A 23,825-nucleotide genomic window follows, 5' to 3' on the forward strand; every position below is an offset into this window, starting at 1 on the left:
ACTGTACTTTTCACAGCACTGTACTTTTCCTGTCAAAATACATTTAATTCCTTCTTAGGAAAGAAAACAAAACAATATGTAAAAATATAATGCTTCATTAACATTTTCCAAACAAAGCCTTCCACAGTATAAAGACAGAAATGCACTAAAATAGCACCAATTCAAGTAACATTAAACATTTCCCAAAGTCTAAATGGGAGGTTGACCATTGAAAGAACTAGTCTCCATAGGTTGTGTATTCATTGCAGTGCACATTAAATCTCTTAAACCCTCTTCCTCCACAATATTATAGTTTTTCTCAACTAATTTTATAAATTTCTCCAAACTCTAGTAAATGCTCTCAAAACAATTCACACAGCCAACAGACCCTTAATATTGTGGAAGAAATACCATCACAATATGTGGGTCATTTTCAAATCATTCATGCAGGACAGTATGGTGGAATTGGACATTGTCCCAAACCACAAGAAAACCTTTGCCCAAGATGTTCTTGCTCTTCCACTAGAAAGAGGATGAGGAAGTTCACTATAAAAAAATACCAGTCTTGCTAAATACAGTATTGTATGGCCCCAAGACAGGACAACAAAGCACAGACGGTGATGATCCTTGTTGTTGATTGTAGCATGCAGACTAATGACATTTCTCCCTCTTATTTTATTTTTATTTTTTTCTTGAAATTGAAGTCATTGTAGATCTGCTCACATTAGGCCAAACTCTGTCTCAGAGTTATGTAAACAATTTAGTTCACTAAATTGTATGGGAGGCATTTTATTCACTGTGTGCATAATTAGAGCAGCAGATATCAATATGAAACCATGTGACAACCTTACATGTGCATTTGAGAAAATTGCTTTAATTTAGCTGTTTTGAAAGCATAAACCTTGGATCTGAGAAAATTGTGTGTAGTTTTTCGAGAAAAGTATGAAAATCAAAAAAAATGTACATCTTGTTTAGGACAATTAATTATTGTTCAGATGACTGACTGAATATTGACCTTAGTTTGGTAAAATGTGTAAAATCAATTGAGAAAAACTGTAATTGGTCAGCAGGCTGTGGCTATCCACTTTGCCAGCGCCAGTGTCAAGCACCGCTTTGAAGTTTGAACACTACATGAAAGTAGTTTGGAATGGCATACTACTCTACTGCTTCTGACATATTTATGTGTGGCAAAAATAGTAAGAGTAGTAGTATGGTAGTTGTGACGAGGAGGAGGGCGGGGCCAGGCTGTGGCTACACATACCCGGCCCCCAACTGGGCTAATCAGCCGAGGAGAGGGATAAGTGCAGTGGAATGTGGTAGTTCAGGAGAGAGAGAGCCACATGCAGCTGCCATGTTTGCGTTTATGTTTTTGTGTCTTTAAGTTGCTATTAAATATTACTTTTATTGTTCAGCTGGTTCCTGCCTCCTCCTTTCCCATTTTAACCCTGTTACATTGGTGCCGAAGCCCGGGAAGGAGGAGGGATGCACTGTCGTGGAGTCCTTGCCACTACCATCCACCCAAAGGAGCAGCCGCGGCCATCCGCCGGGGAACGGAGGAGTTGCTGCCGGCTGCCTGGATGTGAAGGAACGGCTGCCATCCGCGAGGGGAGTAGGGGCTCGCTGCCGGCCACCTGGAGCAGTGGAGCCGCTGCCAGGGGTGGAGGAGTTCCCTACCGGCCGCCAAAACGTGGAGGGGCGTTCCATCCGCCAGGAGTCGGAGGACTGGCTCCGGTCTGCCCGGGGAGGAGCGGCTGTCATCCGCCAGAGTGTGGAGGAGTGATCGAGGACCAGGCGACAGCGTGTCTGGGAACCGGCAAGCAAGTTTTTTTCTCTCTCTCCTCTCTCACTGTCGCTCCGCCTTGCCCTTTCCCTCTCCTCTTCTCTTTTTTTTGTTTTTTTTGTTTTTCCCTCCCCTTGTCCCCCTCCCCAGCCCTAGAGAGGGGGGGAAAGCCTGCCAGCAGGTGGGGCCAGATGGGCAGCCATCTGTATGCGTTTATGTTTTTGTGTCTTTTTGTATAAGTTCCTATTAAAATATTACTTTGATTGTTCAGCTGGTTCCCGCCGCCTCCTTTCCCATTTTAACCCTGTTACAGTAGTATAACACGAACATCTTGTTCTGCTTTCAGCGCTGGTATTGCCCACGTAACGTAATGATACTTCATCTGAACTGTCATGTTATCATTAGCTGACGTTTTGAAAGGTCAGTGGCAATGGGCTCAGTTTAAATTGTTTGAAGTTTGAGCAGAGCATCGACAGACTTTGCTTCCATGAGAGAAGCAAAGTCCAACAAGCTGTGCAGCTGTCCCTCATCAGTGCCATGTATCGTGTGTTTGGCTTTTTAGGTCATAGTTAAGACTTCATGTGCTTTAGTGGTAAATAAATTCCGCTTTACAAGGCTGCAAAGTACTTACATTTTTTTGCACAAAATAAACCCAGAGGGAAAGTGTTTACCCTTCCGTGCAGCTGGCAATCAGGTAACACTGTAGCACTTAGCAGGTCAAATTGACCCGGCTTGTTAAATAGCAGTTCAACTATCACATTTTGCAAATTTTCACCCCAACAAATGTTTCATCATCAATAAATAACTTTATATAAATTTAGTAAATATTAAATTTGCAAATAAGTACATGCCCCAAATTTACATTAGAATATGTTTATGTACAGTCTGTATTTTTGTATGTGTGTGTGCATGTGTCTTTGTGGGTAGGTGGGTGACACACACACACACACACACACACACACACTAGTACGTTTCCATTATATTCCCATTTGTTTCCACTGACTTGCCTTGCTTTTATATTGAGCTGATAATACTGTGACAATTCATGTGTGTGTGTATGTGTTTGTTTGTGTGTGCGTGCGTGTTTTGTGTGTGTGGGTTTGCGTACATTACCTTCATCATCTTCCTCTCTAAAAAACTCCTCGCTGTCATTTGCAGAGTGTGATTTCTTCATCTCAGCGATTCGGTTTCGGGGCACTTTGCGGCGCAGTGATGGTGAGAAGAAGGAGGGTCTGTTTCTCTCTGGGGTCGGGGGGGTGCTGAAAGATGTCACCTACGAGGAAAACATCTGTATATTTTAATCTAAATTTATTTCAAGGGAATGTTTCGTGTTCAATACAAGTTAAACTCAATCAACAGAATTTGTGGCATAATGTCCATTACCACAGAAATTAATTTTAACGTCCCTCATTTGTGTTTTATTTTTTTAAAGAAGAAAATCACTAATGCACTTGCAATGGAAGTCTATTGGGCAAGCATTCCAGAGGATTTAAAAGCAAAACTGTGAAGCTCATATTTTTGTTAAAGCAAGAATTATTTAGAAAACCCTGCTCATTATTTGAGCTGTAAAATGTCTAATATCCTTTTTGAGGTGGGACTCCTGTTCTAGCCAGACGAACTGGTTATGTGTTCCTGTAACCACCCACAGCCCGTGCATTTCTAGGCCTTCAGTGCAATTCATGCCATTAAGAAAACACAGTTTCACGATGAATAAGACACCGTATGCCCATCATATATTACGTGGCAGTCAACTAATAATACCAATGGACATTTTAAAAACATGTTCACGCATGAAAGCCAGAACCAAGGAGGTCTAATACCAAGAAAAAGCTCTCTAATAGTATTTGGATTTAAATTTTGCTTGCAATAAATTGTTTCGTCAGGGTACACGGTTACTTTTCAAAACTTGATCTGACACTGAATGCTCAAGCAACCTAATTTACACTTAGAAAACTCCTGATGTTGCTATAACAATGCAAAAAGCACTTACCAATTTGCTTGAAGTGAAAATCAGTCCTCCTTTCCTGTTTAATTAATCAATCGCATGATCATGCAGAACATCTTAGGTTTTTAAATCCATATGGCTCAGTGGTTAAGGCTCTGGGTTACTGATCAGAAGGTTGGGGGTTCAAGCCCCAGCACCACCAAGATGCCACTGTTGGGCCCTTGAGCAAGGCCCTTGACCCTATCTGCTCCAGGGGCACTGTATCATGGCTGACCCTGCACTCTGACCTTAGCTGGGATATGTGAAAAAAAGAATTTCACTGTATATGTGCAAAATGTATAATGTGTGATAAATAAATATAATTATTATTATAATTATCTCTTTCTCAACGGCAATACCAGCAGTGATGACAGCCGACTCGTCAGCAAGATCTCGCGCTCTTCGCTTTCAAATTACATCACTTAAAGCGTGATTGCGTCACTCAACGCCAGCTATAAGGCCTGGACTGGGACATATACTAAAGACCACACCCACAAGAACAAATAAATCAATCTGATTGGCTGATGAATCTGACAATATGACTTTAGATGCCTATTCACTGCAGTGTTGAGGGATTCTGTGGAATTCTGAAGGCCTGATGGGGTGGAGCTCAGACTCACACGCTGCTTTGTCTAAGGAGCATGGCTTCGGGCGTGCAATTTGTGAAACAGTTGTCACACTTTGTTTGTAAGCATCGAGAAATAAATTTTGATTGGATAAACTTTTTGTTTTTTGCTATTTGTTTGTAGATGAATTAGGAGTGGAAAGTGATTGAAAACACATAGGCAAAAAGGTCAATGAGAATGAAAGGATGAAAAATATTTATTTATTAGGCATGTTATGTCAGCAGAGAAGACTTTGCTGGCCCTGAGAAATCGCCACTGCTGTAAACACATTATTGTTTTAATGGAAATTAAGCCACAAATGCTACTGATAGCGCTTAACTTATATTGAAGCGTAAACATTCTTTTATGAGACTTCAAGTGATTGTACACTGACCCTCTCGTGGAGTGGGGAATCTTGGTCTTCTTCAGTGCCACAGGGCGAGGTGTCTCCAGTGGGCACTCGACTCACAGCCATCTCAGCGTGACCTTTGCCCTGAGGACCTTTCATCCGCACAAACTCCATGTTGTTGTACTTGTAGAAGCCGAAAGACATGCGCTGCGCCATCTTAGCTGCCACACTTACCTTTAAAGATACAAGCAGACACCATGACATAAAAACAAATGAGTTCTTTGGACCCGTCTCAGGACTGTAATGGAAGTGTAATGGAATCGTACCCGGTTGTCATAGACTTTCTTGAGGGCTTCGTAGCGGATGGACCCCTGGAAGATAACGCCCTGGAATGTGTTGCTCTTGTCACTGGCCACCAGCTCCACACAAACCATTTCACCTTCTCCAACAGTCATATCACTGAACACCTACCAAACAAACACACACACAACCAGATTTCTTAGATTTAGATTAGGTCAGATTTCCTTGCTTCCATTAGAACATCCTCAAATCATGCTGGATAACATGGATCATCAGGTTTTGTTTATGTCTGTCTGAGTGCACAATAATACCATTAAAGCAAACCAGGTAAATATCAAATACCAAGATATTCTCAAATGCATGTTATTTTTTAAATTAAACTTTTTATTCAAATTGTTATGCTGATAAAATAATAATCAATTAAATTGTGTTAAATATATTAAATTAGAAAAGACAACAGATGCATTTTGACTAGTGGTCAGTGATGGGCTGTGATATTCATTAAAATATCTTTTGTGGTTTGCATAAGGAAGTCATTTGAAATTATATGAGGGTGAGTAAATTATGAAAGAATTTTCATTTTTGGGTGACCAATTCCTTTAATCGACCAATTATCCAACAAAATAATACATGGATATAGCATGAAAAACAGGATTTTACTATATTAGACATACTCTAATAAAGCCACACTCTCACAATAGATACACTTTAGAACGGGAACTAGAAAAATAACATTTATTGAAACTAAACTGCAAAAACATTCTTAAATCTTCACAACCATGAGCTCATTAACATATGACCAACCACATTATATCAACACCTTTTCAATATTTAGTTCACTTGACCCACTCTGATGAACAATAGAGTGAAACACGCTGCAATACAGAGGTTAGCAAATCATAACAGAGGTCATTTACATACAGAGTAGGATTTTATTCCATGGATCTGAGAAAGATAGCCAGTCCTTTAATGTACATATTTAAGTCTTAAAGATACAGTAGAAAAATAGTCTGTTTAATTGTAAGGGTCAGAGAGAGGTTAGCCAATTATAAGAGTCCATTTACATAAAGGAGTCTCCTAAAGATACAGTAGCAAAACAGTCTATTTAATTGTACAAAGTGAGGGTGGAAAATGGTCATGAAAAACTAAAATATTAGTTATATGGCCACTTTAAGAGGAGGTTTTAATCTGTGCTTGTGTAGAAACAACAAAAGCAAATGCACATAAACCCATCCAACCTGTCTGTACAAACCTTAGAAATATTTAATCAATACTGACATTTCATGTCAAATATAGATGTACTTCATTTGATTTCCTATTGCAAGAGAACAGATATTTGGGCACATGATTTATAGCTATGTTCTGGTCCCACTTTATATTAGGTGTCTTTAACTGCTATGTACTAACTACATGTTGTTCTGCAAAATTCTCATAAGATTCACATTTGCTGCTACTGAGGTTGAGGTATGGGTAGGGTTAAGATTAGGGTTAGGTTTAGGGGTAAGTTAAACAGTGTAATTACAGGTGTAATTAAATGCAAGTACTTTGCATATTCACCGATGTGTCAAAACATTACGACCACTCACAGGTGAAGCGAATAACGTTGATCATCTCCTAACAAGGCCACATATTAAGGTCTAGGTAGATTAGATGGTAAATTAACAATTAGTTCTTGTAGTCAACGTGCTGAATGCAGGAGAAATGGGCAGGAGTAAAGACCTGAGCGACTCTGACAAGGGCCAAATTGTTATGGCCAGACGACTGGGTCAGAACATCTCTGAAACGGCAAGACTTGTGGGGTGCTCCCGATTTTATCGGAATATGAAATGAATACAGAAAGTTAGAAAGTTCTAACAAGTATGTATAAACATACAAATATACATTCCAGGTTTTATTTCTTTTCCGCACAACAAAACATGCAATTATGATCAGCAGGAGCCAGAAAACACCTATTACAAGTTTAATCTGTGCCTGGGAAAAGCTTACTTAATTTGACCTTTGTAAAATAAATTCTATGGAAAACCTTAAATTGAATCAGACTTAGTCTGGCACAGGATGATGTAGAATTAACCCTGCTAGCAACATCCTCCCACCAATCCTGGTCCAGACTATGTCCTAGTTCCATCTCCCATTGATTTTTGGACTGAGAGGAAGGTGGCAGTACATGTGAAACCATCAAATTTAATAAAATGGACACAGAACCATGTTTTTGTATTAGACACTTTTATATAAAGAAGGTTTCAGGTTTCAGACAATTCTGGAAACGAAGGACAATGGGAGCGAGCAAAATTATGGACTTGAAAATAACGAAACAAATTAGAATCTGAAACTTCCCAACAAGGTCAGAAAAAGATGCCCCTTCAACATATAAATCTGAAACATTTGCAAGGCATCTGTTTTTCCACAGAATGTAAGCAGAGTCAAGTATTGAGGGAACAAACAGATGATTATTACATGTAGGGCCATAGAGAGAAGAAATACGTTTTAAATGTTTCCGAATTGTTTCCATATATTGAGAGTAGAAAGTACAACCAAATTTTGGGTGAAATTTGAGATACGAGTAGACAGAGGGGCACAAACCAAGGCAGAAAGTGAAGATGTATGGAATTAGGAACTGTATGGGATTATAAGCAAACAGGAAACCGTGCACCCTGAGGCCGTGTTCATTGTGACCGGGGACTTTAATAAAGCCAGTTTCATATCAGTCGCACCAAAATACCACCAGCACATTAGTTTCAACACACGAGGGGACCGGGTTTTGGACCATTGCTACTCTCCCTTCCGGGATGGCTACAAATCCCTCCTCTGCCCACCATTTGGCAAATCGGACCACTCTTCCATTCTGCTTCTGCCCGCTTACAGGCAGAAACTGAAACAGAAAGCACCCACTCTCAGAATGATCCAGTGCTGGTCGGACTAATCAGACTCTACGCTACAGGACTGTTTTGATCACACGGACTGGGAGATGTTCCGGTCCACCTCTGATGACGACATCAAGCTTTACGCTGATAGCGTAATGTGTTTCATCAGAAAGTGCGTAGAGGACGTCGTTCCGACCAGAACAACACGGATCTATCTGAACCAGAAGCCATGGATTAATAGCGATGTTTGCGTGGCACTTAATGTGCGGACCTCCACTTTTAATTCCGGGAACGCGGAGGAGCATAAACAAGCCAGTTATGCCCTCCGCAAAACTATCAGAACAGCAAAACGCCAGTACAGGAACAAGACTGAAGGACAGTTTAACACCACCAACTCTAGAAGCATGTGGCAGGGAATTAACATCATCACAGACTTTAAAGGTAATTAAAAACTCCGCCATGAACACCGCTGCCTCTCTCCCGGATGAGCTAAATACTTTTTATGCTCGTTTCGAGGAAAATAACACCGCCCTCGTGGAGAGAGCTCTCGCGGCTGAAGCTACAGAGGTTAGTTCACTCTCCGTCTCTGTAGCGGATGTAACCCGATCCTTCCGACGGGTGAATATCTGCAAAGCCGCGGGCCCAGACGGCATTCCGGACCGCGTCATCAGAACGTGCGCGAACCAGCTGGCTGGTGTTTTTACAGACATTTTCAACCTTTCCCTCTCTTTGTCTATAGTCCCCACATGCTTTAAAACATCCATCATTGTGCCTGTTCCAAAGCAATCAAAAATAATTTGCTTAAATGACTGGTGTCCAGTTGCTCTGACCCCCATCATCAGCAAATGCTTTGAGAGACTAATCAGAGATTACATCTGCTCTGTCTTGCCACTCAATCTTGACCCGCTGCAGTTTGCTTACCGCAACAACCGCTCCACTGATGATGCCATTGCATCTACAATACACACTGCTCTCTCCCACCTGGAAAAAAAGAACACTTATGTGAGAATATTGTTTGTAGACTACAGCTCAGCATTCAACACCATAGTGCCCTCCAAGCTAGATGAGAAACTCCGGGCTCTGGGCTTAAACAGCTCGCTGTGCAGCTGGATCCTGGACTTCCTGTCAAGCAGACGCCAGGTGGTTAGAATAGGCAGCAACATCTCCTCATCACTGACCCTCAACACTGGAGTCCCACAGGACTGTGTTCTCAGCCCACTCTTGTATTCCTTGTACACACATGACTGTGTGGCAACACATAGCTCCAATGCCATCATTAAGTTTGCTGATGACACGACGGTGGTAGGTCTGATCACTGACAATGATGAAACAGCCAACAGAGAGGAGGTGCACACTGACACACTGGTGTCAGGAGCACAACCTCTCCCTCAACATCAGTAAGACAAAAGGAGCTTGTGGTGGACTTCAGAAGTAAAGACAGAGAACACAGTCCCATCACCATCAATGGAGCACCAGTGGAGAGAGTCAGCAGCTTCAAGTTCCTGGGTGTCCACATCACTGAGGAACTCACATGGTCCATCCACACTGAAGTCGTTGTGAAGAAGGCTCATCAGCGCCTCTTCTTCCTGAGATGGCTGAGGAAGTTAGGAATGAACCGCCACATCCTCACACGGTTCTACACCTGCACTGTAGAGAGCATCCTGACTGGCTGCATCTCCGTCTGGTACGGCAATAGCACAGCCCACAACCGCAAAGCACTGCAAAGGGTGGTGCAAACTGCCAGACACATCATCGGAGGTGAGCTTCCCTCCCTCCAGGACATATATACAAGGCGGTGTGTGAAAAAAGCTTGGAGGATCATCAGAGACTCCAGCCACCCGAGCCATGGGCTGTTCTCACTGCTACCATCAGGCAGGCAGTATCGCAGCATCAAGACCCGTACCAGCCGACTCCGTGATAGCTTCATCCCCCAAGCAATCAGACTTTTGAACTCTTGATCTCCCACGATCAAAATACATCAGCACTTCACTTTATTACTCTTATATCTCACACCTGACTGTCATAAATTATATTATTATTATATTATATTCTCTCTTAACAACTTACTATCAACCGACAGCCTGAATGTCAATACAGTACAATACAACCTACTGTACATTCTATATATACTATATATACTTTTTTTATTGAATAATGTGTATCTATATTGTGTGTATTGTACTGTATAGTGTATGCTATTATTTGTATATTGTGTTGTGTGTAATTATGTGTCTCATCACTGTCACGACTGCTATGTTGATCGGAACACAATAAAAGTGATTTGATTTGATTTGATTTGACCTCTGGTAAGGGGGAAGTACTGTGAACTAAGAAAATTTGTCCTCACATTTGCAACCAGAGCAGTGTAAAGAAGGCGTATCCATGAAATAAAATTTGGGCCAAAACCGAATCTTTCCAATATGGTAAATAAATAATTCCACTCCACCCGATCGAAAGCCTTTTCTGTGTCAAGAGAAATTACCTTCTCACTGGTTGGAATAGTGGATGGAGAAAGAATAATATTTAAAAGGTGCAGAATATTGGATGATAAGTGCTGTCCCCTGATAAAACCAGTCTGATCTTCAGAGACTATTTTAGGTAGACAAGGATCCAGATGGCACGCCAGAACCTTTAACCTTTAAATTCAGAAAATTTAACATCTGAATTTAACAAGCTTACCGGCCTCCAATTTCCACATTCCTCTGGGTTTTTGTCCCGCTTAAGTATAAACTAAGTACTAAACGAGAACCATTTTTTAAGGAATCGTTATACATATCTAACAATAAGGCAGTTGTTCAGCAAACCTTTTGTAGAATTCAATTTGAAAGCCATCTGGACCTGCTGCCTTACCACTTTGCATCTGCTGAAGACCATTTGATATCTCATCTAAACTCAGAGGTTTATCAAGGTCATCTACTGCATCTGTGTCAGTATGTGGTATGTCTAAATTACTAAGAAAATTATCCATAACAGAATCATCTTTAGGTGATTCTGATGTATAAAGTTCAGAGTATAAATAAATAAATAAATAATAAAAAAAAACATTTAGTCCCTTAAGTTGCTGTGCCAAGAACCGACCAGCTTTATCTCCATATTCATAATATGTAGCTTTAGTTTTTCGCAGAAGAAATTTAGCATTCCTTGTACTAAGCAAATCAAATTCTGTTTTCAGCTTCAATTTCCTAGCCTACAGCTCAGGAGTGGGGTTGTTAGAGTACTGACCATCAATTTCAGTGATAGAATTAACCAGATCTTGTAGCTTTTGCTTTCTTTGTTTTTTGTTATAACCAGTGTATGAAATAATAGACCCAGAAATCACCGCTTTAAAGGTTTCCCATAACAAAGAGGGAGAAAGTGATTTTTATTTGTACTTATTGGTCTTAACCCTGAAACAGGCAACGTGCACCATAAGATACATACTCTTTAGTGCAAGGGTCTTCAACAGGGGGTCCGTGGTTGTACCACAGGGGGTCCGCAAATTATTGTTTGATCCACCATTGGTGGCATTTGTAATAATCACTCACTCACACGTGAGCAACAGTGAGAGACAGAAGTATGAATTATCGACATGTTGAAGTCCTTCACAGCTGCATGCTAAATCTTAAAGTGTGACTAAACAGCGCTAGTCAGTAGAAGCGTGCAGCCCAGACAAATCCCTCACACGACCACTGCTCATTACAAGCCATTCAAAGCGTGACACTCATCAGGTTCAGCAGTGCTGCAGTGGAGGGTCACGTGAGTAAACGTGTCTGCTTTGCGTTGGTCGTGCTGTGCGGTTGAGCAGATGACTGCCTGCTTTCAGAACAAGAGCGTACTTGCCTGGTGTAAATAAATAGTTACCGCTGAGATTATAAAGCTGGCATACAGGGTCCTTGACGTCCACACACACAAGACGGTGACTCTCAAATCAACATAATTAAAAGGTGCACTCAGTCATTGTTTTCCTCATTAAAATTTTTACTCAATGAAACCAACAGTAATTTTAAAATGTATGTATAAAATCGATCACTCACATGAGATGAAGACTCCATTTTAGTAACCTTATAAAAGTTGTTTTATTCTGCAAGGACAGGGTCTGTCTGTTTTTCTTTCTGTCTGTGTCTGTCTGTTTTTCTTTCTGTCTGTCTGTCTGTCACGTCACTGGACTTCCTGTTCCTGTTGCTGACGGCATGCTGCACAAGTGTTTGTAGCCTGCTAGCCTGCTTAGCATTGCTTACTCTTATTCTCATACGTTCGTCGTTTTATCCTTTGTCATTTTACCGCATTTTTCGGGTTTTTCCGCTTTTCTACTGTTTCGTCTGTGTGTATTTTACTTGTTGCTGTTGGCGCCTAGCTCGAGTCTGTGCTTTTTTTTTTTTTTTTAGCATCTCACTTAACTATCTGTTTTCAGCCTTTAATCCTTAACATCTGCCATTTTTCAGCGTGCATCGGGTTTTCTCCCGCATTATTCTCATCGCGATTCAACTGCGTGCATTTTCCACGTGCATCCATTTTTCTCCTCTGTATTACACGGATTATTGCATCAATATCAAAGCACTGCTTAACCATAACAACAAACAACTGCATGAGGGATTCACATCGATCTCAAACCCTCACCGCTCAGGAACAACTAACATCACCAAACAACTGCAGTAAGTCATGGCATCCGCTCATGTTATTTCTTCCTGCATTGCATGTCACATGTTTACAATAGCCTCTTCCGTCAGCAGTGATGGATTCACATGTGATAAATGAAAGGAATTAGTCATCTCTAGCACTCTTGAGAGTGTCACCCCCCTTAGATTAAAGAAAATTAAATAAAAAAGCCCTGCACCATGGTACAATGATCACACTCATGCTCTCAAGAGAGCAGCTTGGAAAATGGAGCGCAAGCGGAAGAATACAAATTAAGAGGTATTTCGCGGTGCATGGAAGGATAGTGTCTGTTGCTACAGACAGGCACTAAAAGCTGCCAGGTCAGCATATTTTACCAAACTCATAGAAAATAATCACAACAATCCTAGCCGTTTATTCATTACTGTGGTTAAATTGGTTTGGAATAAAGCCTCAACAGAACCAGATATTCCGTCGCAGCACAAGAGTATTGACTACCCAACTTTATATTTCTTCAAAACCTGATGAGATTTCACAATTCTCCAAATTAGCAGAGTGTATCAATGAAATAAAAGATTGGCTGGCCAGATATTTCCTTGTACTCTATTCTGACAAAACAGAGGTACTAATTATTGGACCAAAACCCTCTAAAAATAAGCCGCTAAAATATAATTTGACACTCGATGGATGTACTGTTACATCGTCTTCAACAGCGAAGAATTTAGGTGTTATATTTGATTCCAATCTGTCCTTTGAAAATCAAATTACCAATGTTTGTAGAACAGCATTCTTCCACCCAAGAAATATTGCTAAATTACGACACATGCTCTCTGTTGCTGATGCTGAAAAACTAATTCATGCATTCATGACCTCAAGACTAGATTATTGTAATGCATTACTGGGAGAATGTCCAGCAAGATCAATAAATAAACTTCAATTGGTTCAAAATGCAGCAGCAAGAGTGCTGACGAGAACCAAGAAATATGATCATATTAGCCCAATTTTATCGTCGTTACATTGGCTACCTGTTAAATTTCGTATTAATTTAAAAATTATGTTAACTACGTACAAAGCTTTGAATGGTCTAGCTCCGCAGTACTTAAGTGAATTTCTACCGGTGCCAGCCAAAAATCACTTCAGTCTATTACGATGGACTTCAGAGGATGAACTGATGCCAACTCCAACCATAAGACGTGGGATACTTCATATGCCATTGCCTGAACCTTGGACTTAGGATAGATCTCACCAAAATTACCGGCCAGGTTGAACTGCGATGCACTTAACTGATCTCTGCCTGCATCACCTCGGTCTAATGATGGACTACACTCTTATAATGGAATACATAGACTATCAATTAATTGCCAACAAAACCCTTCATCAGCCAACTAACAAAGGACAGTGCATCTATGTGAACTTCTGCAGTTAATCCAGGATGGACTTAAAAGACATTAGTCATTAATCTTACAGTTCAAACAAAATCTTTGTTTAAACACTGACCCTTAATACTTACTTAGTTTAATAATTTTAAACCATGACTTGCACTATACATAAGTAATATTGGCATTATATTCATGATGTTAGCCAGAGGGGAACTGGCCCCCACAGTGAGTCTGGTTTCTCCCAAGGTTATTTTTGTCCATTAACCAACATCTTATGGAGTTTTGTGTTCCTTGCCACAGTCGCCTTCGGCTTGCTCACTGGGGTTATAAATACAATTATTATTTAATTACTTATTTTTAAACACAATTCACAATCGTATTTTATCAAACTACACAATGATGACTCTAAGGCATTGTAGATATTACAGTTTTATCTTCTGTTAATGCCTGATCTTCTGTAAAGCTGCTTTGAAACGATGTGTGTTGTGAAAGGCGGTTTACAAATAAAAATGACTTGACTTGTCTGTCTGTCTTTTTCTTTCTTTTTGGAGGTTTGGCACAGGGATTTACTGAGGAATTTAAAAATGTCACTTCATGTCAAAAATGTTGCCAACCCCTGCTGTACATCCTTGCTGAAAAGACCAGCTAAAACCAGCTTAAGCTGGTTGGCTGGTTTTAGCTGGTCGCCCAGCCTAACCAGGCTGGTCAGTTAGCTGGTTTCAGAGGGGATCTGAACACTTTTTAGCTGGTCAGGCTGGGAGACTAGCTAAGACAACCCTGACCAGCTAAGACCATCCTGACCAGCTAAGACCAGCCTGACCAGCTAAGACCAGCCTGACCAGCCTAACTAGCTAAGATCAGCATGACCAGGCTGACCAGCTAAGACCAGCCTGTCCAGCTAAAAAAAGGGGTTTAAAACCAGCCTGACCAGCTATGACCAGGCTGGGCGACCAGCTAAAACCAGCCAACAAGCTTATGCTTGTTTTAGCTGGTCTTTTCAGCAGGGCAGCATTTAATGATTATTTCAATGGCTTTGCAATGTAAACATCATGAAGTATACACACAACAATTTGGTAGCCTACCATCCATGTTTTTATAGGCATAAAACACAAAACTCAATTTTATACAATATGTAACGGGAGTCCCGGCTCCATCTCTCTACCCAACAAGGGGTCCTTGGCCTGAAAATGGTTGAAGACCCCTGCTTTAGTGTCTTATAGGGGGTATGACAAAGAGTTTCTCACCCAGTCTTATCATTTATCATAGTTGGGTCTGTTTTGAGCATGTGGGTCACATGACTTGGTTCAAATGTTCTGTGATTGTTAAGTCTGACTGACCTAAAACCAACATGGGCGGTCATGGTGCAGGACATGCCGATTTTGTGATATATATTAATTTTACTTTTCATCTATAAAACAAAAACAATAAAACTGCTAATATTAATTGTGAACATTGTTTTAAGATGCGGAAGAAGAAAATTAAGTCATATGTTGTTCATGCAGTTATTTAGGACATTTTGAAGAGTGCGTATTCCCTGAGATATGTTGCCAGACTGAGGGAAGAAAAGGGGTTAATCCCCAATATTACACTTACACATGTCATACATGCAACCTTAAAGCTAAACTTTTCTCTCTCTCTATCTCTCTCTCACACACACACACCCACACACACGTACTCTCTCTCTCTCACACACACACACGTATGATATGTTTTAAATAAGAGGGGAAGTCAGAAACACTAATTTTTTTCCATCAAATAAAACAGAAATATTGATGACTTTGACTTTTTTGCACCTTAATAGGGCAACGTATCCTGGGAGATACAACTCATAAAATATGTCAAAAATTCCTTTGGATATCTGTTACTTAAGTTCAAATGATATAAAAAGTGACATGAAATGATTTTTTGCTAATCATTTTCCGCTCTTGCCTGTTTTAGGGTTAATAAACACATCGATGTTGGTGCTGATATACTCACAAAATTGTTTATCTGCTACTAATCCTGCATCAAACCTCCACTGTTTATCCCTCCTTGTATTATCAGTAATATTCAAGTTGAGATTGTGTGGAGCATGATCAGATACTAATGATAGCTGAATATTCAGAAGAATTAACTAATGGTGAAAGAGCTTTATCTAATAAAAATAATCAATACGCGAGTAAGAATGATGTACACTAGAAAAAAAGAAAATTCCTTTTTCGACGGGTGGAGAAAATGCCATGGATCAACACAGTTTTGGGATTTGGCCTATCATACTTAGCATCCACAACACAATTAAAATCTCCACCCAAGAAAATATGATGGGTGTCACAGAAAATTTTAATGGTGGTTACGGGAGGAATGTGTCACAACACACAGTGCATCGCACACTGCTGCATATGGGGCTGCGTAGCCGAAGACCGGTCAGAGTGCCTGTGATGACCCCTGTCCACCACAGAAAGCGCCTACAATGGCATGTGAGCGTTGAAACTGGACCATGGACCAGTGGAAGAAGGTCACCTGGTCCGATGAGTCCCGTTTTCTTTTACATCACGTGGACGGCTGTGTACATGTGCGCCGTTTACATGGGGAAGTGATGGCACCAGTATGCACAGTGGGAAGACGACAAGCCGGTGGAGGGAGTGTGACGCTCTGGGCAATGTTCTGCTGGGAAACCCTGAGTCCGCCATTCATGTGGACATCAATTTGACACGTGCCACCTACCTAAACATTGTTACAGATCAGGTACACCCCTTCAAGGCAATGGTATTCCCTGACGGCAGTGGCCTCTTTCAGCAGAGTAATGCGCCCTGCCACAATGCACACATTGCTCGGGAATGGTTTGAGGGACAAGACGAATAGCTCAAGGTGTTGCCCTGGCCTCCAAATTCCCCAACAACACATATGTACATAATAAGTACATTGAATCAAATGCTTCAGTACATCGTAGTTAAAGACACCAAATATAAAGTGGGTCCTATGTTCTTGTATGACATGCATACACCTCGTGATATAGCAAGGAAGACAGATACAGATATTGAGGAATCAAGCAATATGACATGAAGGTGCCCCATCGCTAAATCATTTCTCAATGTGATATGAGAGTTTCAGTGAAGGTTACCTCCTCAAAGTTGTCGATCATGAAGAATATGTTTGGGTAGCTCATTTTGGACTCTTCACCTTTGCTGTCCATGGGGTGTTTGCTCGGAGAGGCAAAAACTTGCTGAAAAATAAAGTGTGAAGAGTTTCTGCTTCAAACACAGCTACATACAGTTCTAAAATCTGATGAGCCACATTCATTGCTGACACACACACACACACACACACACACACACACACACGTGACTGCACATTAATAGTATCTATACAAGCCAAGTTGCTACAAACCATTAAAACTGTAATTATAATGAAATATATTACTTGACAAAATAATTAATTATTTATACTTTTTACATTTTTATTGAAAATTGCCTGGGTTAACAACACCCCTTTACCATGGTAAAATCAGGTCTTTCATGCTAACGTTAATCCAAAAAGTGGATCCATTAAAACAATTTGACTGAAAATATTATTAATAAAATATTAAAGGGATAGTTCACCCAAAAATTTAAATTCTGCAACTCACCATTTCTATGCAACACAAAATGAGATAAATGTTCAGCCTCAGTCACTATTCACTTTCACTGCGTATTTTCCATAAAATGAAAGTGAATGTTGACTGAGGCAGTCAGTTCCTATAACATCTCCTTTTGTATTCTACAGAAGAAAGTCAAACAGGTTTGGAAAGAAGGGTGAGTAAATAACGACAGAATTTGTATTTGGGGTGAACTATCCATTTAATATTAAAATAGTAATAACAGTAAACATTTATAAACATGAATTACAGTAAGTGTGCACAATTCTCCTTCTTGAGCAACAGTGATAAATGGGAACTGTTGTGTTACCTGTGATTTCTTCTTGTGGATGTGAATGTCTCCTGCATCTGAGCGTGTGCAAACTGCGCATGTGACCACATAGTCCAGCTGGGAGAAAAAGACTTAATAAATACTACATACAAACTATGTCAAAAAATATGATAACTCTTCAATGATGCAGAAAGATTAGTCTTGCACTACAAAAAAAAAAAAAAAAAAAAAAAAAAAAAAATTTGTTTTTTGTATTTGTTTGTGGATTGTTGTGATAAACATCATAAAAAATATAAAGGCTTTTATTTTTTTTATTTTTTTTTTAGAGAATATATCTTGAATGCTAGTGAATATTGTTTTGTTTGAACCATTTAAGGTCTGAGGGTGTTTTTAAAGATTTCTTGCTTCAGCGGCATACCCAAAATTAAAGGCTTATAACAAAAAGGTGTGTTCAGTATTTTATATATATATATAAAAAAATTTTCAAATTTTTTTAATGATATAAATAGCCTAGGAAACTGCTGAAAAATCACAAGCTCCAAACTGCTTTTGTTTTGTTCCCAATCATGTCATCCATAATGGAGTAAAAGTTTGTTGATAGGACAAAGCAAAACAAAAGTTATAGCATTACAACATTTTATCTTAGTGTCCAAAAATGTCTCAGTGTCCAAAAGTCTCTCCAAACAAATAAAACAATAATTATACATAAGAACTAATTATACAACAATGACTAAAAGTATGTTCTCTCTACAAAGCATACAGGCATGAGTTCCATTCTGTATCATTTGAGTCATCATTGTGTCTGATGTACTTGGCGCCATCTCCTGGTGTCCATATGTAATAAGAGTGAATGATCCTCTCTGCCCATATTTGAATGACTTCCACCTCTGGTTGCAATGATCTGAATCCTAATGTGATTGGTTTAATGTTCCAATGACGCTGTACAACATACTACATCATTTCCGATGAAGTCATCTGATCCAGGAAAGCTAACTTAATTTGAACCACATAGAACATTATGTGCTATGAGCACACTGTGCTTTGTGTGGATTATCTTATGATCTATGCATCTGATTACGATGTGTTTGGGCTTGTTTACTCACTTCCTCTAAGTAACGGTATGTGATATTTTATATTCCATTTATTTTTCTTGAAGTTATAAGCAAAACACGGCATACAAGCAACACCTGTTTACATGTAACAAGTATGTCAAAGACATATACTTAACTATTACTCGCTATATTTTTTTCTGTGAGTAAAACATATTCTACTCTTTGAGAGCTTTCCAACATCACCAATGAACCACACAGAACACCAATTCTGAGTAAATTCTAGAGACTGTTGTGTGTGAAAATCCCAGGAGATCAGCAGTTACAGAAATACTCAAACCAGCCTGTCTGGCACCAACAATCATCCATGCAATTATCTAATCAGCCAATCGTGTGGCACCAGTGTAGTGCATAAAATCACACAGATACGGGTCAGGAGCTTCAGTTCACATCAACCATCAGAATGGGGAAAATATTTCTCCGTGATTTGGAGCATGACATGATTGTTGGTGCCAGATGGGCTGGTTTGAGTATTTCTGTAACTGCTGATCTCCTGGGATTTTCATGCACAACAGTCTCTAGAATTTACTGTGAATTGTGCCAAAAACAAAAAAACATCCAGTGAGCGGCAGTTCTGTGAATGGAAATGCCTTGTTGATGAGAGAGGTCAACAGAGAATGGCCAGACTGGTTTGAACTGCCAAAGTCTACGGTAACTCAGATAACCGCTCTGTACAATTGTGATGAGAAGAATATCATCTCTGAATGCTATTCTGAGATGTGGGTTGGCGCTGTTTTGGCGGGACGACGGGGAGCTACACAATATTAGGCAGGTGATTTTAATGATGTGGCTGATCAGTGTACAAGCAAATAAAAACAAGTTAAAAAAAGACAATACACACATATTTTCGAGATACATTGTTATCATACTCTGAAAATAAGTCTAAACGTAGTGTTGCTTCTCAAGTACATTTTTCTTGTTTAAAGGATTTTTTTATATTTTTACTGGAAAAATACTAAGAAAATTATTATTATTATTATTATTATTATTATTATTATTAAAGCTGGCCAAAATGTCTCTACCAAAATAATTTGTATAATGATAGCTTAGAACAGTGGTTCCCAAACTTTTTACAGTGGCGTACCACCCCCTCTCTCACACTTAGATTACTACAGTCACACAATATATTTTTGAAAATGTGCACATGTAACACATTTAACTTTGTAAAATAACTCCCTTTTTAAATAACCGATTAATGAGATGGGTGTGCTTGATATGGCTTGCATAACTCTGCAATGTTTGGTTGTTTCGGAGAGTGTTTGAGTCTTAAATCGTTCTCTACGCACAGTCTGTGTCTATATTTGTTCTTCATGCTAGTAAGTGCTGAGAACCCACTTTCACAAAGGTACGTTGTCGCAAAGGGCATTAATGTCTTTACAGCGCGATTTGCCAAGGCAGGATACTCTGCACACAGTGCTATCCAGAAATATGGCAGTGAATTTTGTGTGAAGTCAATATTCAAAGAGCCACTTGTAGAGATTTCAGTGAGACTGCTGCGGGGGTGGCAGAAATGGATGGTGAATCTAGTTGTTTGCATTGTCCGTCTCGGGGAAGTATTTGCGCAATTGCGCGGCCAGCTTTGAAAGGTGTTTTATTATGTCACACATGACTTTGTCAGTAAGGCTGAGCTCATTTACTAATAAAAAAAATCATGCAATGACGAAAAGGCCTCTGTGTTTTTCTCGTTAATGCAGTTAGAACAGAGAGTCAACTTCCTAATCATGGCCTCAATTTTGTCCTGCACATTGAATATGGTTGTGGAAATTCCTGTGAATCCCAGGTTCAGCTAATTCAGATGAGAAAAAACATCACCCAGTTAGGCCAGTATTGTGAGCCACTCTTCATCGTGCAAGCGGTGACACAATTCAAAAGGATGGTCAAAAAAAACTTTAAGTTCGTCCCTCAATTCAAACAGTCGTGTTAGTACCTTTGCCCTGGACAACATCGCACTTCAGTATGGAGTAGGAGCGTGACATGTTCGCTGCCCATTTCACTGCACAATGTAGTAAACAAATGAGAATTCAAGGGCCTTGCTTTAACAAAGTTAACAATTCTCACAGCATTGTCTAAAACTTCCTTCAGATGGTCAGGCATTCCCTTGGTGGCCAGCCTTTCTCTGTGGATGCTGCAGTGTACCCAAGCCGCACAGGGCGCAACTGCTTTCATGCGTGTTACCACTCCACTATGCTTCCCTGTCATGGCTTTCGCTCCATCAGTACAGATGCCCACACATTTTGTCCACAAAAGTCCAAGTGACGTTACAAAGCTATCTAAGACATTAAAAATGTCCTCCCCAGTTGCCCTGCCTTCCAACGGTCTGCAGAAAAGTACATCTTCCATAATTGAACCTTCGTGAACATACCGGACATATACCAGCAGTTGAGCTAAACCAGCTACATCAGTTGATTCATCAATCTGTAAAGACTAGAATTCACTGGCTTCTATGCGAATCAATAGTTGTTTTAAAACGTCTTCTGCCATATCAGCGATGCAACGTGAAACAGTGTTGTCTGACGATGGCATCCTCTGTATTGCTTTTTTTTGGCCTTTTCCCCAAGCATTACACCAGCTATATCAGCCGCAGCAGGAAGAATTAAGTCCTCCACAATAGTATGGGTTTTGCCCGTCTTAACCACTCTGTAACTCACCATGTAGGATGCTTCCAGTCCATTCCTATTTAGGTTTTGTGATGCTGTTATAAGGGCCTTACTACTCCTGAGCTGTCTTAAATGTCTTTCAAAAAACATTTGAGGTTTATTTTTCAAAGTAGCATGCTTTGTTTCTAAATGCCTTTGCATAAATTACGGTTTCATGCAGTTATGAGAGAGTACTTTTGCACATATAACACACTGTGGCTGGGGATTTTCTTCACTGCCAATGTATGTAAAGCCCAAAGAAATATATTTCTCATCATATCTGCACCTCTTTGATGGTCTTTCTGTGAATTGCTGGTGAAGATGAGGTGGCGTTTTATCTTCGGATACATCGCTGTCTGTATCAGTGTGAACTGGGCTAGTAGCAGTGGGTGCACTCACACTTGCTACTGATGCACTGTTAGAGGGACCTGGGGTACTGCTGTCAGAGGACTGTGGATCAGCGGCGAGGTTCTTTCTGTGGTTGCCGCAGTGGTTGCGGGCAGAGTTCTTTGTAACCACTTATCCATTTTAATCTTACCAGATTCATCACCTAGCCGTGTGCTGGCGATAAATGACATGCGGTAAGATGCGCACTTATGCATGACGCTTGAGTGAATGCAGTTTTGACAACAAAAGATGGGGTCATTTGATTGGATGTCATGTATTAGACCTTTACGCCACTACCATTTTGCTGTTTGTACACTAGAGGGGGCACAAGTTTATTTTTTGCCTGTGAGAAATACATGAACTCGATTTGAATGTTATTTTAGAGTGAGGTGGAATTAAATGAACGGTAAATCTCAGCATTTTGTTTGCATACCCCCTCTGTCCCCTTGCTTACCCCCAGGGGTACGCATACCCCAGTTTGGGAACCACTGGCTTAGAAGAATCAACAAATGTTTGCACTGTGCATGTAAATCTCTTGAACGTGTCTGCTCATTGAATTTGAAGTTGAAATTACTTTCTGCAGGATAAGGTTGAGATACACGCTCTCCTCCCAGTCAATATCGGGATCACCCAGTCCAGGAAGCTTTTTCGAATCTCTTCTATAAACTTCAACCTCCACCTAAACAAACACAACAGTCAAAGCTGACAAATTTACATGCATCAAAGTCATGCTCACTTTCACTTTCACAATCTCCATTTCTTAACCTGTGATAAGTGCCCAGAGTTTTCTGTTAGCATTCCCATTTATCTCAATGGCAGTTCTTTTGGCTGGTGTGAGTACATGGGCACTCAGTTCTGGCCACATACTGTACATTTTTTATTTTTTTTTTTTTAGCTAATCAGCTGAGCTGTAAATGTCATGTGACTAATCACTCTGGATAAGATATTAGATTAGATAGGATAATATTAGATACATTATAATATATAATATTGGATTACAATGCAATTTAACACAATGTACACTACCAATCAAACGTTTGGACACAACTGAATTAATATTTTTTCCCCCAACATAAAAACCCTATGATCTAAGGGTTTATGCTTAAATGTTAGGACTAACATACCTAGATAATGTGACTGCAGCTCGGCTTCGTCCAACATGTACACATATTAATCAGATCATAACTGGCCCTAGTATTGTGTGCATGTTAAGTATGATGCCCATAATAATGCATTATGGACATGACAGTTACAGGTGCTTTAAATCAGATCATAAGGATATCAATGGGAGAATCAAACATTTTGGATGGTTTAGGTTGTTTATCCATGTCCATTTTTGTCACATCCATATCTCCAGTACATTTCTCATATCCAAAATAAAACTTGTCAAGACTGAAACTTTTCTGATGTCTGGACTTGTATCTTCAGGTGTTTTTGATATACAAATAGTTTGATAAACTGGTAATGAGTAGGGTATAACAGGGCTAAAGGCACCCATTAAGACATTTTTTTCTTTTTTCTTCTTGCAAAGTGCATCAAGAATAATTTATTTTTACTGAATATTGATGGAGCTGCATAATTTGTCTGAAAAGAGCGGTTATCGGAGTTACCGTAGACTTTGTCAGTTCAAACCAGTCTGTCTCTGCTGACCTCTCTTATCAACAAGGCATTTCAATCCACAGAATTTCTTGTCTGGCACCAACATTCATCCTTTTCAATTATCTAATCAGCCAATTGTGTAGCAGCAGTACAATGCATAAAATCATTCATACGGGTCAGGAGCTTTAATGATCACATCAACCATCAGAATGGGTAAAAAATGTGATCTCAGTGATTTGGAGCGTGGTAGTGCCAGACGGGCTGGTTTAAGTATTTCTGTAACTGCTGATCTCCCGGGATTTTCCCCGGCACTTAGAATGGTGCCAAAAACAAAAGACATCCAGTGAGCAGCAGTTCTGTGGATGGAAACGCCTTGTTTA

The 23,825-nt window shown here is 40.0% G+C and overlaps 1 protein-coding gene and 1 long non-coding RNA gene across 5 annotated transcripts in view; one reads left to right on the forward strand and one right to left on the reverse strand.

Moving 5' to 3' along the window:
- Window positions 1–23,825, reverse strand: part of LOC127435342 (uncharacterized protein KIAA0930 homolog) — a 51,935-nt gene that overhangs the window by 7,394 nt on the left and 20,716 nt on the right. For 3 of the 4 annotated variants that reach the window (XM_051688768.1, XM_051688765.1, XM_051688767.1), the window contains exons 3-8: window positions 22,421–22,525; window positions 17,754–17,831; window positions 16,931–17,032; window positions 5,024–5,164; window positions 4,743–4,931; window positions 2,873–3,032 (exon numbers count right to left, since the gene is read on the reverse strand). In XM_051688768.1, coding sequence (XP_051544728.1) covers window positions 2,873–3,032; window positions 4,743–4,931; window positions 5,024–5,164; window positions 16,931–17,032; window positions 17,754–17,831; window positions 22,421–22,525 — 775 coding nt within the window. The remainder of the gene's footprint in view (window positions 1–2,872; window positions 3,033–4,742; window positions 4,932–5,023; window positions 5,165–16,930; window positions 17,033–17,753; window positions 17,832–22,420; window positions 22,526–23,825) is intronic. The other variant, XM_051688766.1, reaches the window with a different exon arrangement.
- Window positions 11,890–23,825, forward strand: part of LOC127435358 (uncharacterized) — a 58,951-nt gene continuing 47,015 nt past the window's right edge. The window contains exon 1 of the long non-coding RNA XR_007896187.1: window positions 11,890–12,489. This is a non-coding gene — a long non-coding RNA (uncharacterized LOC127435358). The remainder of the gene's footprint in view (window positions 12,490–23,825) is intronic.

Source organism: Myxocyprinus asiaticus, chromosome 45 (genome assembly GCF_019703515.2).
Source record: "Myxocyprinus asiaticus isolate MX2 ecotype Aquarium Trade chromosome 45, UBuf_Myxa_2, whole genome shotgun sequence".
Lineage (NCBI taxonomy): Eukaryota > Metazoa > Chordata > Actinopteri > Cypriniformes > Catostomidae > Myxocyprinus > Myxocyprinus asiaticus.